This window comes from Parastagonospora nodorum (genome assembly GCF_000146915.1).
Source record: "Parastagonospora nodorum SN15 chromosome Unknown scaffold_20, whole genome shotgun sequence".
Classification (NCBI taxonomy): Eukaryota; Fungi; Ascomycota; class Dothideomycetes; order Pleosporales; family Phaeosphaeriaceae; genus Parastagonospora; species Parastagonospora nodorum.
In genome coordinates, this window is record NW_001884568.1 from 394719 (window position 1) to 409990 (window position 15272).

The following is a 15272-nucleotide window of genomic DNA, read 5'->3' on the forward strand; positions in this document are numbered from 1 at the left end:
TCGAGAAATACGTTTTCACTGTACCACTATTCCTCGGCGTTGTTTGCTAGCAGTTCAAGGGTCCAAGCCACGTAGAGGATGTTCGAGGCCAAGAAATCTTGCTATCTAGCTTTCATCTTCTCTGCAGGCTTCTATGGTGCTGACAGTGTCGAGGTATGGGAATTGGAAGGATGATGTTCGATGTTGGAGGAAATCGATCGGTCGTTGGCTGCGCTTGCCCCGCGGCAGGGATCAGGCTCAGAAAGCTTGGCACACAACCAGCGATGCCAAAGACCAGCCCACTCTCCCGCCTGGCCTATACATATCAAACTCATAACGCGCGACACACGACACACCACCAAGAAAAGACGCGGGGCAGACAGCTTTCTCTCTAATCACCCATCGCACGCCAAGCCCGCTACACCTGTCGCTGTCGGTGCCCCAAGCCCCTCTTCGCTTCCTCGCCAACAGCAGGTACGTCAACACCACGCTGCGCTCGAGCTCCATCACCCCGCTGTCACAAGCTTATAATTAGCCAGGGGCAAGCTAAATCACGACACCACGCTTGATTTCATCACCATCGACGCTTTCACCGCCACACATCCAGGACGGTCGCCAGCCCTAACACGCCCTCTCCGTCACCCGCTATAGATTGCCCAACATGGAAGCGAACCAGAACGACGAGCTCTACCCAATCGCCGTGCTCATCGACGAACTGAAGCATGACGATGTCATTCTGCGATTGAATGCCATCCACCGCCTCAACACAATCGCTCTTGCCCTTGGCGCAGAGCGAACACGGGAGGAGCTCATTCCCTTCCTAGACGGTAAGGAGATGCGAGAGGCAGATGCCAAGCGAGGAAAGGCTAACCCTATATGCAGAGTCTGTCGAGGACGAGGATGAGGTGCTCACAGCTTTGAGCGAGGAGCTGGGCAAATTTGTCGAGTACGTCGGTGGCCCTGAGTACGCGCATGTGCTCCTTTCACCTTTGGAGAATCTTGCCGCGATAGAGGAGCCTCTCGTACGGGAGAAGGTACGCAGTTGGTATTCAAGCACACAGTCGCAAGTCTAACAAGTATAGGCTGTCGAGTCGCTCAACAAGATCTGCGAGGAGCTGTCACAGCAGCAGATTGAAGATGCCTTCATACCACTAGTCATGCGCCTGTCCAAGGCAGACTGGTTCACTTCAAAGATCTCTGCAACTGGTCTCTACCAGACGCCGTACTCGCGCGCCACACCTCCATCGCAAGAAGCGCTCCGACAGCATTATGGCCAGCTGGTGCACGACGACACCCCCATGGTCCGAAGACAAGCCGCGAACAACCTCGCCAAGTTCATCAAGGCCATGCCCGCAGCGATTGTCATCGATGAGATGATCCCGCTCTTCCAGCACCTCGCGGCAGATGACCAGGATAGCGTCAGGCTTCTGACCGTCGACATTCTCATCGCGATCGCCGAGGCCGTGCCCAAGGAGCAGCAGTCAAGTCACGGTGTGCTTTTGACAGCTTTGAGGAGTTTGTTCGAAGACAAGAGCTGGAGAGTGCGCTACATGGTTGCAGACCGATTTGAGAAGGTAGGCGAGGTTCGGTTCCCAAGACACGAACCGAGCTAATGCGTGCTAGATTGCCAAAGCCGTCGACGAGGAGGTTGTCAACCGAGACCTCGTGCCCGCGTTCGTAAAGCTATTGAAAGACACCGAGGCAGAAGTTCGCAGTGCGATCGCGGGGCAAATTCCAGGTATGGAAGCATCAAGGCAGGAGTGTGACATCACGCTAATCTTCGCTACTAGGCTTTTGCTCGCTACTTGAGCGCGAGACTCTTCTCCACGATGTCATGCCCAGCATAGAAGAGCTTGTCTCGGACCAGTCTCAACATGTGCGCGCGGCTCTAGGAACCCAAATTAGTGGGCTGGCCCCAATTCTCGGCAAGGAGGAGTATGTACCCGCCCACGCGTGACCACGTGCCCACTAACGCCGCCCAGGACCATTTCACATCTCCTTCCCATGTTCCTGCAGATGCTCAAGGACGAGTTCCCTGACGTGCGTCTGAACATCATCTCCAAACTCGAGTCTGTCAACAACGTTATTGGCATCGAGCTCTTGTCGCAGTCGCTCCTTCCTGCCATTGTCCAGCTTGCCGAAGACAAGCAATGGCGCGTTCGATTGGCTATCATCGAATACGTTCCGCTCCTTGCCTCGCAGCTCGGTGTCAAGTTCTTTGATGAGAAGCTCAGCAGCTTGTGCATGAGCTGGCTCGGCGACACCGTCTTCTCGATCCGTGAAGCGTCAACGCAGAATCTTAAGAAGCTGACTGAGGTATTCGGTGTCGAGTGGGCGAATGATGCCATTGTTCCCAAGGTCATGGCAATGGGCCAGCATCCCAACTATCTCTACCGCATGACCACTTGTTTTGCTGTTTCGGTGAGTTCAGCGCCTTCACATTCTCTTCTTGTACTAATGTTAGTCAGACCCTTGCCCCCGCCCTCAGTCTCGATGTCATTGAGCAGTCAATCCTGCCAATGATGGACAAGCTGGTCAACGACGACATTCCCAACATTCGTTTCAATGTCGCAAAGTCATATGGTGTCCTGGTAAGCACACTCAAGCAGCTACCAGAACAAGGCACCGTCATTGCATTGGAGAAGGCCGGTACACCAGGTCAAGGCTGCCAGAAGGCGACGGATCTCATTACAAAGAGCATCCTGCCGAATCTGGAGAAGCTGCAACAGGATGACGACGTGGACGTCAGGTACTTTGCAACGACAGCGGCACAGGGCTTCTCAGACGCGAACGCAATGCAGACGTAGGAAGTTGGATTGCATCCGAAGAAAGAAGTTAACGGCGTGGAATGACATGATGAAAAAGCATTCGCGTATGGTATAATGAAGCCCCGATATGGATAGATGGAGAGGCAAGCCTAGGCTTGCATTGGGTACCTGATGTCCAGCATTGTAGCGACTAGGGGAAGAGCAGCTCTGGCGGAGGGCACGTTGGAATTATCAATCAAACCTCCAAGATTAAAGATTACCCTGTTAGATTCATGATCATTTTATGTTTCAATGCATTTTTTTCGGCGTCACCAATTGAAGCGCAGAGATGTGTGTGATTGTTCATTTCTTCATTGATGTATCAACTCGTAGAAGAGCGCCAGACTGACGAGCTTTGTGACGAGGTATCTACAAAGCACCAGCATCTTTGAGCAGCGTCTTCAAGTTGTTCTTCTTGGCCTGCAGGTCCGAGTTTCCACCAATGTGCTCCTTCGCAATGAAGATGTTGGGCACGGTAGTCTGGCCCGTCATCTCGCCGAGGGTGCTCTGAATGGCTGAGCCGTCATCTGTGATGTCTCGTTAGCCGCTGTATCCAAACAACCACTTTCTCCAAACAGTCTAGCTATCATCCTGGGCATGAACGTACCGACTTGGTCCAGCTCAATAGCATAGAACTTGGCGCCGCTCTGGCTCAGCAGCTCCTTTGCCTGGCGGCAGTAAGGGCAGTAGCTCTTGCTGAAGACGGCGACGGGGTTCTCGTCGATGATGGATTGGACCTTGGTCTTTGTGGCGGACATGGTGGCGGGCGAGGGGGCGCGCGTGAAGAAGTGGCGCAGGAAGGAAATGGTGGCGGTTTTTTTTTGGGTGGGCTGTGGATGGTGGGTGAGTATGTATGGTGTAGAAAAGATGGTTGTGGAGGGGATGGACAAGAGGAGGGAGGGGTATATGTAGACTTACGCTGAGTTTGTGATTGTTGAAGTGTGGTGAATAAGGGTATGGATGAATAGTAGGTGGTAGTGGTGATGTAGGATTAGTTATGCGCGCCCCGCAGCTGTCGTCTTCACGAGCGATTGCATCATTCGGGTGTGGGTGAGTCGCATTAGCCCGTTTTTGCGCGCCGGAGATAGCCGGTGATTATCAAGCATGGGCTGGGGCGCGGAAGGGGTATATTGGGAGTCGCGGATGACGCAGGGTCTGGATGCGACGGGGGGGAGGGAGATAGTGGTGGGATGTTTTTGAGTACTGCATATGGACTCTGAAGACAGCAGTGAATTGATAGGATAGAATAGCATAGTGAAGAGGGAGTAAACTCTTTCCGAGCCGTTCCGAGCCTCGCGACTTCGTTTCGTCCGGATCGCGCTTCAGGGACCATCGCAGGTTCACAGGCACCAACACTCCTCCAAGCACACGACACATGCGCGCCTCTCCCAGCCCACGATGACATCCACGTCAGCCGGCTCCAGCGCCTTCTTCGTGCTCTCGCTCCTCAGCATCTGCGGCCTCGTGCTGCTCCTCCTGCGCTACTACCTCCCGCTGCGCACCACGCCCGCATACGTAACCGTCCCCGTCTTCCTCGCAATCGCGCTGCCCGCCAGCATCGTCGTGCTCCTGCCCATCGACCTCGCGAGCAGTGCCGGAACAGACACCGAAGGCGCGCGGGGAATCTGGCTCTCCGACACGGTCGTGTACAAGTCATGGCGCATCATATACTGGCTCACGTTCATGTTGACGTGGGCGATTCTGCCCATGCTCGGCGAGTACTGCGACAGCGGGTATAGAGAGCCCAAGGCGCGCGGCATGTATGCGATTCGCAGCCTGGGGCGGTATTGGGCGATGATGCTCGGTGCCGGGATTGTCGGATCCGTGTATTTGATATGGTGGAATGGGCTGCATTTGGAGACGTTTAAGAGCTTGGTTATGGCGCTGGCATATACGTGGGGTCTGATACTGGGTATCTATCTGATGGGCCATGGACTCGTGGCTTTTCCAAGGAGTCTGTTCAGATATGCCAATGTTAGTGAGCGGTTGAAGAGGATACAGAGTCAGGCCCCGAAGACGCACGAGAAGTTGACCGAGGCGCTGGAGAAGCTGGATCAGTATGAAGGCCAGGTCGTGCAATTGAAGCAGAGGAAGAATGGAGTCACGAAGGAGTTTCAGGAATGGATTGATGAAATGGCGGAGAAGGGGAGCTTGCCTGAGAACAGAGCTGGAGGTGGAAGGGCAGCGGGTACTTCGACTATTCCGTCAGTCATCACGGAGGGGTATCTTGCGGACCTAGCGAGGAAGTTGAAGAGAGCACGACACGCGAAATTACGGTTCGAGAATGAATGGGATCATGTCGTGGCGAAGGCAGTCCGAACCCAGGCTATTCTCGACTCGAAGGCTAGTCAACGTCTCGAGTTCAAGAGCTCGCCATATCAATCGTCAAGAGGTCCCCTTGATCGCATCATAATCCTCACACCCTACACCAGGTACCACCTGCACGCCCATATTGTACCCGCCCTCACATACGCCACATGGGGCATCACGGTGCTTGCATCCACCGCAATCGTCTGGTCTGAATGTGTGCGCGAAGCCCAAGACTTCGGCGGCCCTAAACTTTCCCTCATCGGATGGACAGTCGTGCATCGTCACGCCTCAGCACGCAGTCAGATCGGATTCGGCAGCCAAGTTACCGCCGCATTTTGGTTGTGCTATATGTGCATCTGCGCATTCTACAGCCTTACGGAAGTTAAGATCTGGGGAAATCGCGCACTCGTCCGACGAAACACATACCAAGAGTCCGCGACCTGGTACGGCCTCCAAGTCGCCAAACTCACCGTCCCACTATCCTACAACTTCCTTACCATGACGGACCCTAGTATCTGGAAAGAAACCATGTTCCACAAGTTCCTCGGCAAGCTCATCGACCTCTCCCCACTCGGCAAAGGCTTCAGCTCCTTCTTCCCAATCTTCATCCTCGTCCCCGTCCTCGCCACCGCCTTCGGCCTCTATGGCAAGATTAAAAACATCTGCGGCTTCGGCGACCTCCTCGACGACGAAGACGACGGCAGCGCAGGCAATTACGCGGGTACCGGGTCGTGGCGCGAAGGCCGCGCGCTCATCGAACGCGAGCTTCAGGGCACGAGTAACAACAGCCTCGGCCTTTCGCAGCGCAACACATCGCCGCCGAACGAGCGCTTCACCGATGCGCCATCGTCTGCGCCGCTATTAGACCAGCCGTCATCATCGCGCCCTGAACGCACGCGCCGCAGACTCGGTCCCGAAGACGAAGAGGACACGGGTTTCTTCGACACGTTCGCGACCAGGTGGAAGAACACGTTTGAAACGAAGGATTTTAGCTTCAAGAGGCCCGCGTGGATGGGTGGGGATGAGGATGAAGGTACGCCGGTGAGGAGAGAGGAGGAGCGGGGGAATGGATTTTTATCGTTGTTTGGTGGACGGGGGGAAGAGGGGAGGGTGAGGTTGTGAAAAGGATGTAAGATAGTGGATGTTTGCATGGTTAGGAGTTTTGGATTCTTAGATGGAATTGGTTTGTAGAATACAATAGAATGTTGTAATATTGGCCAATGAAGCCATGAAAGACTATCTGGGCGGAGTAGACCTTGGCGAACCTGCAGCTTACGATCGTACATGTGGAGGACGAGCTGAGATCCTCGCCCCTCTGTAGCCTTGCACTTGACATCCATACTTCAGCGTTATAGCGCTACTATGATAGACTAGTATTTAAATCGGAAATTCAAGGTTAGATTCCTTCACAGAATGCGAGTTTGGCTTCGCACTAACGATTCTAGTGCTTGCTCTGTCTCCACCTGGGCCACGGCCAGCTCCGTCACTGCTTCATCGCTCTCCACTTGAGGTGTGGTCCGCATCGTTCACGTCACTTCCACACGCCCCGTCGACATCGCGAGCAGGCTGCTGACGGTAACGCATAAGCCCGAAGATGCTGTCAGTCGAGGAGGGTTGCGACCTCGTCGACATCGACGAAGCGCACCTTCCTTACATCCTGCAACGAAACCTGGGCGTCGGCGGATGCTGCATAGTCGAAGAAGTCAAAGACCTCACCACCAGCCGCATCTTTGCGCACAAACTCTTCCTCTTCAGCAGGAAGAACAGGGTCAGGTTGACGGAGGCCTTCATGAATGAAGTGAAAGTCATCCGAGCGCTTCGGCAACACCGCCATATGATTCGGCTGTTTGCTACGTACACTTCGAAAGATCGCCTTGGACTGATATTAAGCCCTGTGGCTGATGGGGGCGACTTGGATAAGTTCCTGGGGGAGTTGGTGGTATGCCGCGAACGGCCGATGCAGTATGAAGTGCAAATCAAGTCGATGGTGCGGATCCTGGAACAGTCCTTTGGCTGTTTGGCAGATGGTCTCTCCTTCATGCGCCGGATGAAGATACGGCACAAGGACATCAAGCTGAAGAACATCCTGATCCACAAAGGCCGGGTCTTGTATACGGACTTTGGTCTCTCGCTGGACTCAACTCTGTTCGACAACAGTATCACAGAGGGTCCGACCGAGATGACCAGAAAATACGCAGCTCCAGAACTACTCAGCGGAGGTCTGCGAGGTTCTTCATCTGACGTGTTCTCCCTGGCGTGTGTCTTCATCGAGATCTTCTCGACACTGACTGAGTCTCTCTCCTATGAGGAGGGGTTGTTCTCGGAACTGATGCCCAGTATACACGAACAGCTGGATTCAATCGAAGTTCCCGCGAAGCTTGCAGTCCTACCAGAGGTCATCATCAGTATGTCTGCGAGGAACCCTAACGCTCGCTGGACGGCGGATCGAGTTCGATCGCGATTGATGACACAGGCCGGACTTAGTTGTCGCCAGTGTCGGTCTAAAGGGACTGATGTAAGGGATGAGTCCTTGGTGGTCGATTCCAGATCTACACAGATGTCGTCGACGGACAGAACAGCGATATCTCAGAAGGTCAATGCCACTATTAGTGAACAAGTACAGCTTCTTCACCAGGTTATTCTGAACCTACAACAAGACCAAGAAGGAGCTATGCGTACTGTCGAAAATGGTGTCGTCGCCTGGATGTACTCTCACAAAACGTTCCATCTACCACTATTCCGCGGGCAGATTACTCGCACCCAAAGGGAGGTATCGTGGACGAATGGACTCCAGCATATCATCAACATTGTCAACTCAGATCAAAGAATGCGCAAACTCGGTACGCCACTCCAACCTTCCGGAAATGACGGCATCCTCGAACACTTCCTGGCCAACTTCGACGGACAACAGACCTCAACATCGATCCTTCAAGCACCATTAGGCTGTCTCGCTTCCGGACTTACCTACATGCAAGAGAATCATATAGTGAACCCAGATATAACGCTTCAGAACATCTTGGTGCATGAAGGCTATGTCATCTACGCTGGTGGTAGCAATACTGGACGACTTGAACCTGAGCATGAAGCTGGAGTGAGAACACCATGTGCTGGCTGCAAACACGACTGGACCGAGTACCGAAAGGGCAACTTTCATCGACACAAACGCACATGTGATATCCATTCGCTTGGCTCCATCTACATGGAAATCTTAGCTGCGCTAATCGGGCAATATCCTCTGGAACACAACGATCATAATATCACTGCAAGTAACATCGATCACGCCTTTCGCGCACTAGGCAACTCTACGTACCGCTTCTTGCATCCGACCATACTGGCCATGATGCACAACGATTACTCGGAACGGCCTACAGCTACGATGGTAGCAAACACGCTCATATCTCACACTGGCTTCGGGTGTAACACTTGTCAAAGTACCAGAAAGTCGAGAATTGAGCCGAAGCATAATCGAAATACAGCGAGTGGTTGTCAAGAACAGTCTTTTATGGATTATTCTGGTGGGTTCGGAGGAGGTGGACAAGTTGTTGGAGCTGTGTGAACGTGCTCGACCGCCGCGGGATACACACTGCATCAAGATAAGGTAGGTAGAAGTATATTAATCGCTGGGATGTAAACATCGTTTGCACATGAGAACGAGACTAGGTGGCTGAGAGAGCAAGCTTTGATAGCGCCGCTGTAAAGGACTTGAATGTGCCCATTGTGGTCTCGTTGGAAGTGCTCATGTGAACTTGCGGGTCTTTCACATATACGTCTATGTGGTAGTGAGGTAGTCGTGGCAAGATGGAAATGATGGACAGCGGCGGCTGGCGATAGGCCTACTTTCCAAAGGTGTTAGATCACGTTGGTGTCAGATGTGTCCTACACGGTGCACTCTTGGGCTGTTGCCGTTGGGCGCTAAAATGAAGCGGCTAAGTTAGAGCCCGAGAGTCCGTCCGCCCCCACACCAAACAGAACGTACGGATATGGCGTACCTAAGAACTACCCCATGAAACGCACCCTAATGCGGAGTGACACGACATTCGTTGCTGCATATCTGTCCCGACCGCAGGCGCGACACCTGATTCCAACAGCTGTTTGCCCTCATAGCCTCCTGATTATAACGCTGCTACGCCATGCACATCTCGAACTTGCCTACCTAACATGGTACGGTTGTGTCGAGAAGAAAAGGTAGGACTGTGGAACGTTGGGTTTTGTGTTGCTTCGAGTCCCAGGAGGAGATTGACCGACCAATAGAGCTGGCGGAAACATGGATCTTTGACAGGCTCCCAAAGTGTGGCTTAGTCCAAGATGCGCATCTGTGCCTGCAATGTTTCGTGCCTCTGCACCAATACGGCACAGCTGCTTGGGCGCGTACATATGCTTATGTGCAATTGTCCAGCTCTTCCTAGATAATAAAGCTCCGTCCAACGCCACCCACCTCTGGCGCATCAACACACTATACTCCAAAACAGTCGTAAACTGCGCATCAACACATCTGCCATGGACAACGAGTTTCCGGATAGTCTCAACAAGCATGACGATACTTTTAAACGGCTCGGAGACCGTGAACCAGCTACTTATCTTGAGGCGCAATCTGTTGTCGAACACATCAGGGCTGAGAAAGGCTACTTAGACGCCGAAGTTGTGCGAGAACTCCACGGAAACAGCCGTCGAACCCAAGAAATAGTCTTCAATATCGTGAAGTTAAAGCGGGAGACTGAGGCTGCGTATACGACCAAGTAAGTAGCTTCAGAAGCGCTAATTGCACCTGCTAAATATTTCTAGCATATCAGAGCAGCTTTATTCGTCGAAGTATCGTTTCTTGTACGAGTTGATACAGAATGCAGATGATTCCGTCTTTGCTGGTGCTGATCGAAAGCGACTGTCACCTTTCCTGCGCTTCGAGGTAAATCCGGATTCTCTGATTGTAGAAACGAACGAAGACGGCTTCAGGCGAAGAAATGTCGAGGCCATTTGCGCGACAGGCAGAAGTTCGAAAAAAGCAACCAAAACTGACGATCATATCGGTGAGAAGGGCTTCGGCTTCAAGTCTGTCTTCTCTATTGCGGATGATGTGCACATACAATCCGGACTATGGTCTTTTCGCTTCAGGCATCGCCAAGGAGAGGATGGTCTGGGAATGGTAACGCCATTAGATGCATCCCCTGAAGAGCTACCGCCAGACGTAACGACCAGAATGGTCTTGCGTTTTACCGACGATGCCAGACAAAGCTATGCGCGGCTGCTCATAGCCATACAAGATATACCGGACACAACATTACTCTTCCTGCGGAGACTCCGTATGATTCAGTTCATAGTGACTAACATCAGCGGACAACGCGAGAAGACATTTTTCAGCAGACGCGACAGTCCTCTACGTCGCGTTATTAGTCGCTGGCGAGAGACTGACGATTGCAGCCTGACTGAAGACTGCACTTACCTCCTATTCAAGGCAACGAGACTGAACATGCCACACCACGAGCGCCGGAAAGACCGTATAGAAGCGCAAGTCGAGCTGGCTTTTCCCATCAACTCAGATAATGGGCAGCCCAAACTATCAGCATCTGGTCATCATGTTTTTGCATTCTTACCACTACAACGGGTAGCTCAACTTCAAGTAATTCAAGATACCCCGCAAGAACCTTGTCGGAAAACTTACTAACGATATGATAGTTCTTGATTCATTCGGATTTTGTGACTTCTGCCAGCCGAGAAAGTGTTGTCGATTGTGCGTGGAATGATGCCCTCTACGATGAGGTCGCGAACACGTTTGCCACTGCTGTTTCTGGAACTTTCGCTACATCAGATCACGCTCTGAGATACGCTTGGCTCGACTATCTGCCAGAAAAGGCCATGGATCACCCATGGAAGACGCTGTATAGCGCCCTCCTAGAGCGCATCCAAGTGCAAAACGTTTTTCAAACCATGGAACGGAGACAGTTCAAGTCACTACTCCAAGTGCGGGATGTGGCAACCGCGGCACTATACCAAGGGAAGCCTATCCTTTCAGACCTAGCTGATGACGTCTATCTGGCTTCAGAGTACACGTACAGCCACAAGCAACGCCTTGTAGAGTTGGGTCTGAAAAGCATCACGTGGTTCGAATTCCTGGATCGACTCCAGGCCGATCTAGTCTCTGCTCAATCTAAGATTAGGACAACGAACTCGGCGGATCCATGGCATGAAGCCTTTGCGAAACTTATGGTCATACCGTTCAGGACTCAAAGCAGGAATTTAGATGCAGTACGGGACAGAATAAAAAAACTTGCGCTGATCCCCCTGACCGGAAGGAATCAATGGACAGGCGCCCCAAATATTAGTTTTGGCGGCTCTACCAATGTTTACTTTGCTTTCACAGGGACGACACCCATACCCGAAAGGTTATCTCTCAGGCTCCTCGACAAGATCGCATCTCAGAACCAGACCCGCAGAGCTTTCTACAAAGCTCTTGGCGTTGAGGATTGCCCCAAGGAGACGGTATTTGCAATGATCAAGCTACACCACACGCACTTGGAATCTGATGGGGCCGTGGACGATCTTCGATACATGTATCATCAAGGTTACGATCTGGACGATAGTCGATCCTGGGTATGCGTGAGCGCGTTTCACTCCCCGAGGTACGCCACCGGAGCCCGCGATCTCGAGCTGTATCTGCCCTCCGATGGTGAATTTGACATGTACAATTTGCTCCCGTCGCACGCGTCAAACATGGCCTCTTCATTAAGGCCATCGCATTCAGGGTACTCCATACTGTCACATGAGATCTTCCATGCCGAACCTGCGGCTGTGCGTGTGAACGAACTAGACTGGAAGGCATGGCTTGTTCGCGCGACGGGCGCCATGTACTTTCCACCTTTGTCGCATCATAAAAGTACTGGCTCCTTTCTTACGTTGTCGGCCGGACTAAGCACTGTTTTGAAACAAAACCCAGCGAAGTTCTTGAGCACCCTGAGGGCACACTGGAGCGTTTATCAGCATAGCGCTCACGTTGTCGCAGCAGAGCTTGGTTGCTGTTCAGTGCCCTGTAAGTCAGGTAAGAGTATGTCTTTGAATACCACATACCTTCCAACTACCGAGACACTGGCGGAGATTGATCGGTTTGGCTTGGATGAAGACAACTTTCCACTCCTTGCTCTGCCGGAAGGCACATTGGACGAGACGAGTTACAGGTCATGGAAGTTCCTCGAAGACTTTGGCGTATGTTCAAAGCCGGATATGGAATTCTACAAGCAGGCCATCGTCTCAAAGTTCGAAGAGCTCGAGCCGGAGTTGTTCGAGGTAGTTGAAATCTACCGAAGCATTGCAAGTTTAGCAACGCTAGCGGACTACACTTCTCTTCGGTATTAGAATCATAATTCTCGGTTACGTGAGTCTTGAGCTAACTTTCTATAGTTCATTGTTCCACGACGATTATTTGATCTGGGATAGTCATGAGACTCTCTGGGTGGGCAGTAGTGAGTGCTTATTAGATGGCCCTGAGTTCATCACTTTCAAAAGTGTGTTGTCGAGGTCATACGAAAGAGATGACTTGCTGGATGGTTTCTTCGCGAATATTCTTGATATTTCAGGTCTGCTATTGGAACACATACTTGACGAAATCACCTATCGCCATGAAAATTGTCCTGACGACACGGGTATACCGATCATGCATGATATCTATGCGTTTCTTGGCCTCCAAGGCGAGCAACGACGACGATTGGCGTATCATCAAGTAAGTTATTAGTAAATATCTGGGAATTTTCTCTTGTGCACACATTATGTGTTCTACCTGAACGGTCGCTGACCTATGGATAGAGCCAGATTCAAGGAGAGCAAGATGATATTGGGCGAAGGTGACACATGGCACACACTAGAGACGTGCGTGTGGCATAGCCCTTTTGCCCTTTCTGACTTCCAAGATCTTTCGCCGCTATATAACAGTCTCGAGGAATTCTTCGTCAAGCGGCTCAATGTCAAAAAAGCGAGTCCCAGCCTACTCATCAACGAGGTTAAGCGGATGGCGGAAACAACTTCACCGCGCGTTCATGACATCCGCACTCGCCTCATTGAAATAGGCATGATGTTAGCACGAACGTCCATCGATGACAGTGTGTCAAAAGCTTTGATGAGCCTCAAAGATACGAAGTTTTTACCGAAGAAGATGAATGACGGCGTCTTGGTGCTTGTTGGCAAAACGGATGACTTTGCTATCGCGGACCATCGCCGATACTGCGATGCGCTAGCTGATCAAGACGTCTTGCTAGACTTCGATGTACACGAAGTACAAATCTTGCATGTTGTGTTCGAATACATGGGTCTGACTAAACGCTACCTTTCCGCGATGGTCAGAGAGGTGTCAATGGTAGGCGAAACACTACTTAAGGACGAACAGCTTTCCCAGCAGCTACATGCTAAAGCTTATGCATTATATTGGTAAGTTCGAAGCATCAAAGATGCAAAGGAATATTTCCGACCATATTTCTGACTTGATGATATGTGTTAACACTGTACAGCTGTGCTGCGAAGTACAAGAGTAGTAAAGCTTTGCGCAGCGACTCTGCGCTTTTCGAACAGATATCCCAAGCGATCATATACACCACTGATGATATAACAACCAACCTGGTACTTAGTCTGCCGAGCAGATCAATTAGCGTTGAGAGCGATAGGCTAGCCATACATCACGATCTTTCTGATGGGCAGATCAAAATATACGTCCCAGCGGATGAACAGCAGCGCCGAAGCTGCTACAGGTCACAGCTACCGAAAGTGCTCGTGACAATACTGGAAGTACCTCTCATTGCCACTTTCGACATATCTAGTATCGTGTCATGTAGCCTTCTGGATCTCGAGAATGTTCTGATTGAGCAAGATATTTCATCAGTGGAATGGATCGAGCGGCCAGTCATTTTCATTCCCGATGTCGCTGTTGAACAAAGACCGAGTACCCCAGCCTCAACAATTGCCGAAAGCGAGGCAGCAACTCTGGTGAACATTGGTGTTGGTCCCATCACGCCAGAAGCAACGCCAATACGTTACCGTCGCTCGGTGTCCAGGTTAGATCCGGAAGACTTTATTGAGACAGCACCACCGGAGCAATATCCTGATCTGATTGAGCAGGTTGTTGGAAGCGCTCGTCAAGCGGGTCACAGATATCGCAATATCGAAGCAGATGACATTTATGAGCCAATACTCCGCAGTCAAAATCGCGAGTTTGATCACTCAGCTACTTTTGGCGTCCGTAGCGGAAATGGCTTCATCCATGATCGTCGCATCGGCGCGGCTGGTGAAGCATATGTATGTTATTCTTCCCTTCATCTCTCAGATTTCCCCACATGCTCCAAATACGTACATACTAACACAAACTCAGGTTTTCGAGCTTCTCACCATCCTCAACATTCCCAACTTCACTGAAGCGAACTGGCGCAGCACCATCCGCGGCGAACTATCCCGGTCTACGCGCTTCGCAGATATGACAAACTGGACAGGACAAGAGACCGCAGATATAGTCTACAAAGACACCTCAGGCGAGCTTACTCAATACCTGCGAGATCATTCTGAGGGTGATTTTCCACCTCAGATCCGCGAAGACCATAGCTTTGATGAGTGCCCCATTGAGTACTACCTCGAAGTCAAGAGCACAACGGGGCCTTGTGGCACTCGATTTTACATGAGTGGGGGGCAGTATAAACGGGTAAGAGTTGCTTTCCAGACCAGTTATGTTATCAGCAAACAGGCGCTAATTAAGAGCTGCAGATGGAGACGATGAAATTGGGTCAATTGCGGCAACCTTCAAAAGTATATGTTCTGATGCGCGTCTTTGACCTAATGACTGCGGAGGTCGACATGAAGATCTTCGTAGATCCGTTGGGACAACCTGGAATGAAGCTAGAGTTCGAAGTAGAGAAGTGGTTTGTCACGACGAAGTAGGTGAACTGTACGATCTGTTCGAGTCTCAGAATATACTGTGGATTTTTGCGCTTAATAAGGATATGGGTATGTAACAAGCTTATAATTTCACCGAACGGCTCCTAACAAGAGCATGTAGCCAAATCTGGATTATAGCAAATATCTTAGGACTAAGCAATATCATCTTCTACTTCAGACTGTACAACACCGTTTCATCGAATGATATTTGGCATATGATTGCAGAGATAGGGGCATCAATCTAAAGGGTAATTCTGAACTTTTACTAAGTCTCAG

The 15272-nt window shown here is 51.3% G+C and overlaps 5 protein-coding genes across 5 annotated transcripts; 4 read left to right on the forward strand and 1 right to left on the reverse strand.

The window, feature by feature from the left end:
- Positions 1–78: 78 nt before the first annotated feature.
- On the forward strand, positions 79–2786 carry SNOG_11782 (hypothetical protein; the record flags this gene model as incomplete). The annotated part of the gene is made up of 9 exons (XM_001801968.1): positions 79–153; positions 359–453; positions 631–806; positions 862–1013; positions 1062–1562; positions 1603–1717; positions 1770–1914; positions 1962–2400; positions 2448–2786. 9 exons carry the CDS (start codon positions 79–81, stop codon positions 2784–2786), a joined length of 2037 nt encoding a protein of 678 aa, XP_001802020.1.
- A 291-nt stretch (positions 2787–3077) lies between these two features.
- Positions 3078–4119, reverse strand: SNOG_11783 (hypothetical protein; the record flags this gene model as incomplete). Its single annotated transcript, XM_001801969.1, has 3 exons — positions 3078–3313; positions 3394–3616; positions 4069–4119. 3 exons carry the CDS (start codon positions 4117–4119, stop codon positions 3156–3158), a joined length of 432 nt encoding a protein of 143 aa, XP_001802021.1. The 3' UTR covers positions 3078–3155.
- Positions 4120–4184: 65 nt separating this feature from the next.
- On the forward strand, positions 4185–6218 carry SNOG_11784 (hypothetical protein; the record flags this gene model as incomplete). Its single annotated transcript, XM_001801970.1, has 1 exon — positions 4185–6218. The coding sequence occupies one exon, from the start codon at positions 4185–4187 to the stop codon at positions 6216–6218; it is 2034 nt and encodes a 677-aa protein (XP_001802022.1).
- A 472-nt stretch (positions 6219–6690) lies between these two features.
- SNOG_11785 (hypothetical protein) lies at positions 6691–7615 on the forward strand (the record flags this gene model as incomplete). The annotated part of the gene is made up of 3 exons (XM_001801971.1): positions 6691–7035; positions 7060–7501; positions 7581–7615. The coding sequence occupies 3 exons, from the start codon at positions 6691–6693 to the stop codon at positions 7613–7615; spliced, it is 822 nt and encodes a 273-aa protein (XP_001802023.1).
- Positions 7616–12751: 5136 nt separating this feature from the next.
- SNOG_11786 (hypothetical protein) lies at positions 12752–14999 on the forward strand (the record flags this gene model as incomplete). The annotated part of the gene is made up of 6 exons (XM_001801972.1): positions 12752–12804; positions 12894–12950; positions 13014–13505; positions 13907–14366; positions 14440–14763; positions 14826–14999. The coding sequence occupies 6 exons, from the start codon at positions 12752–12754 to the stop codon at positions 14997–14999; spliced, it is 1560 nt and encodes a 519-aa protein (XP_001802024.1).
- Between the last annotated feature and the right edge of the window lie 273 nt (positions 15000–15272).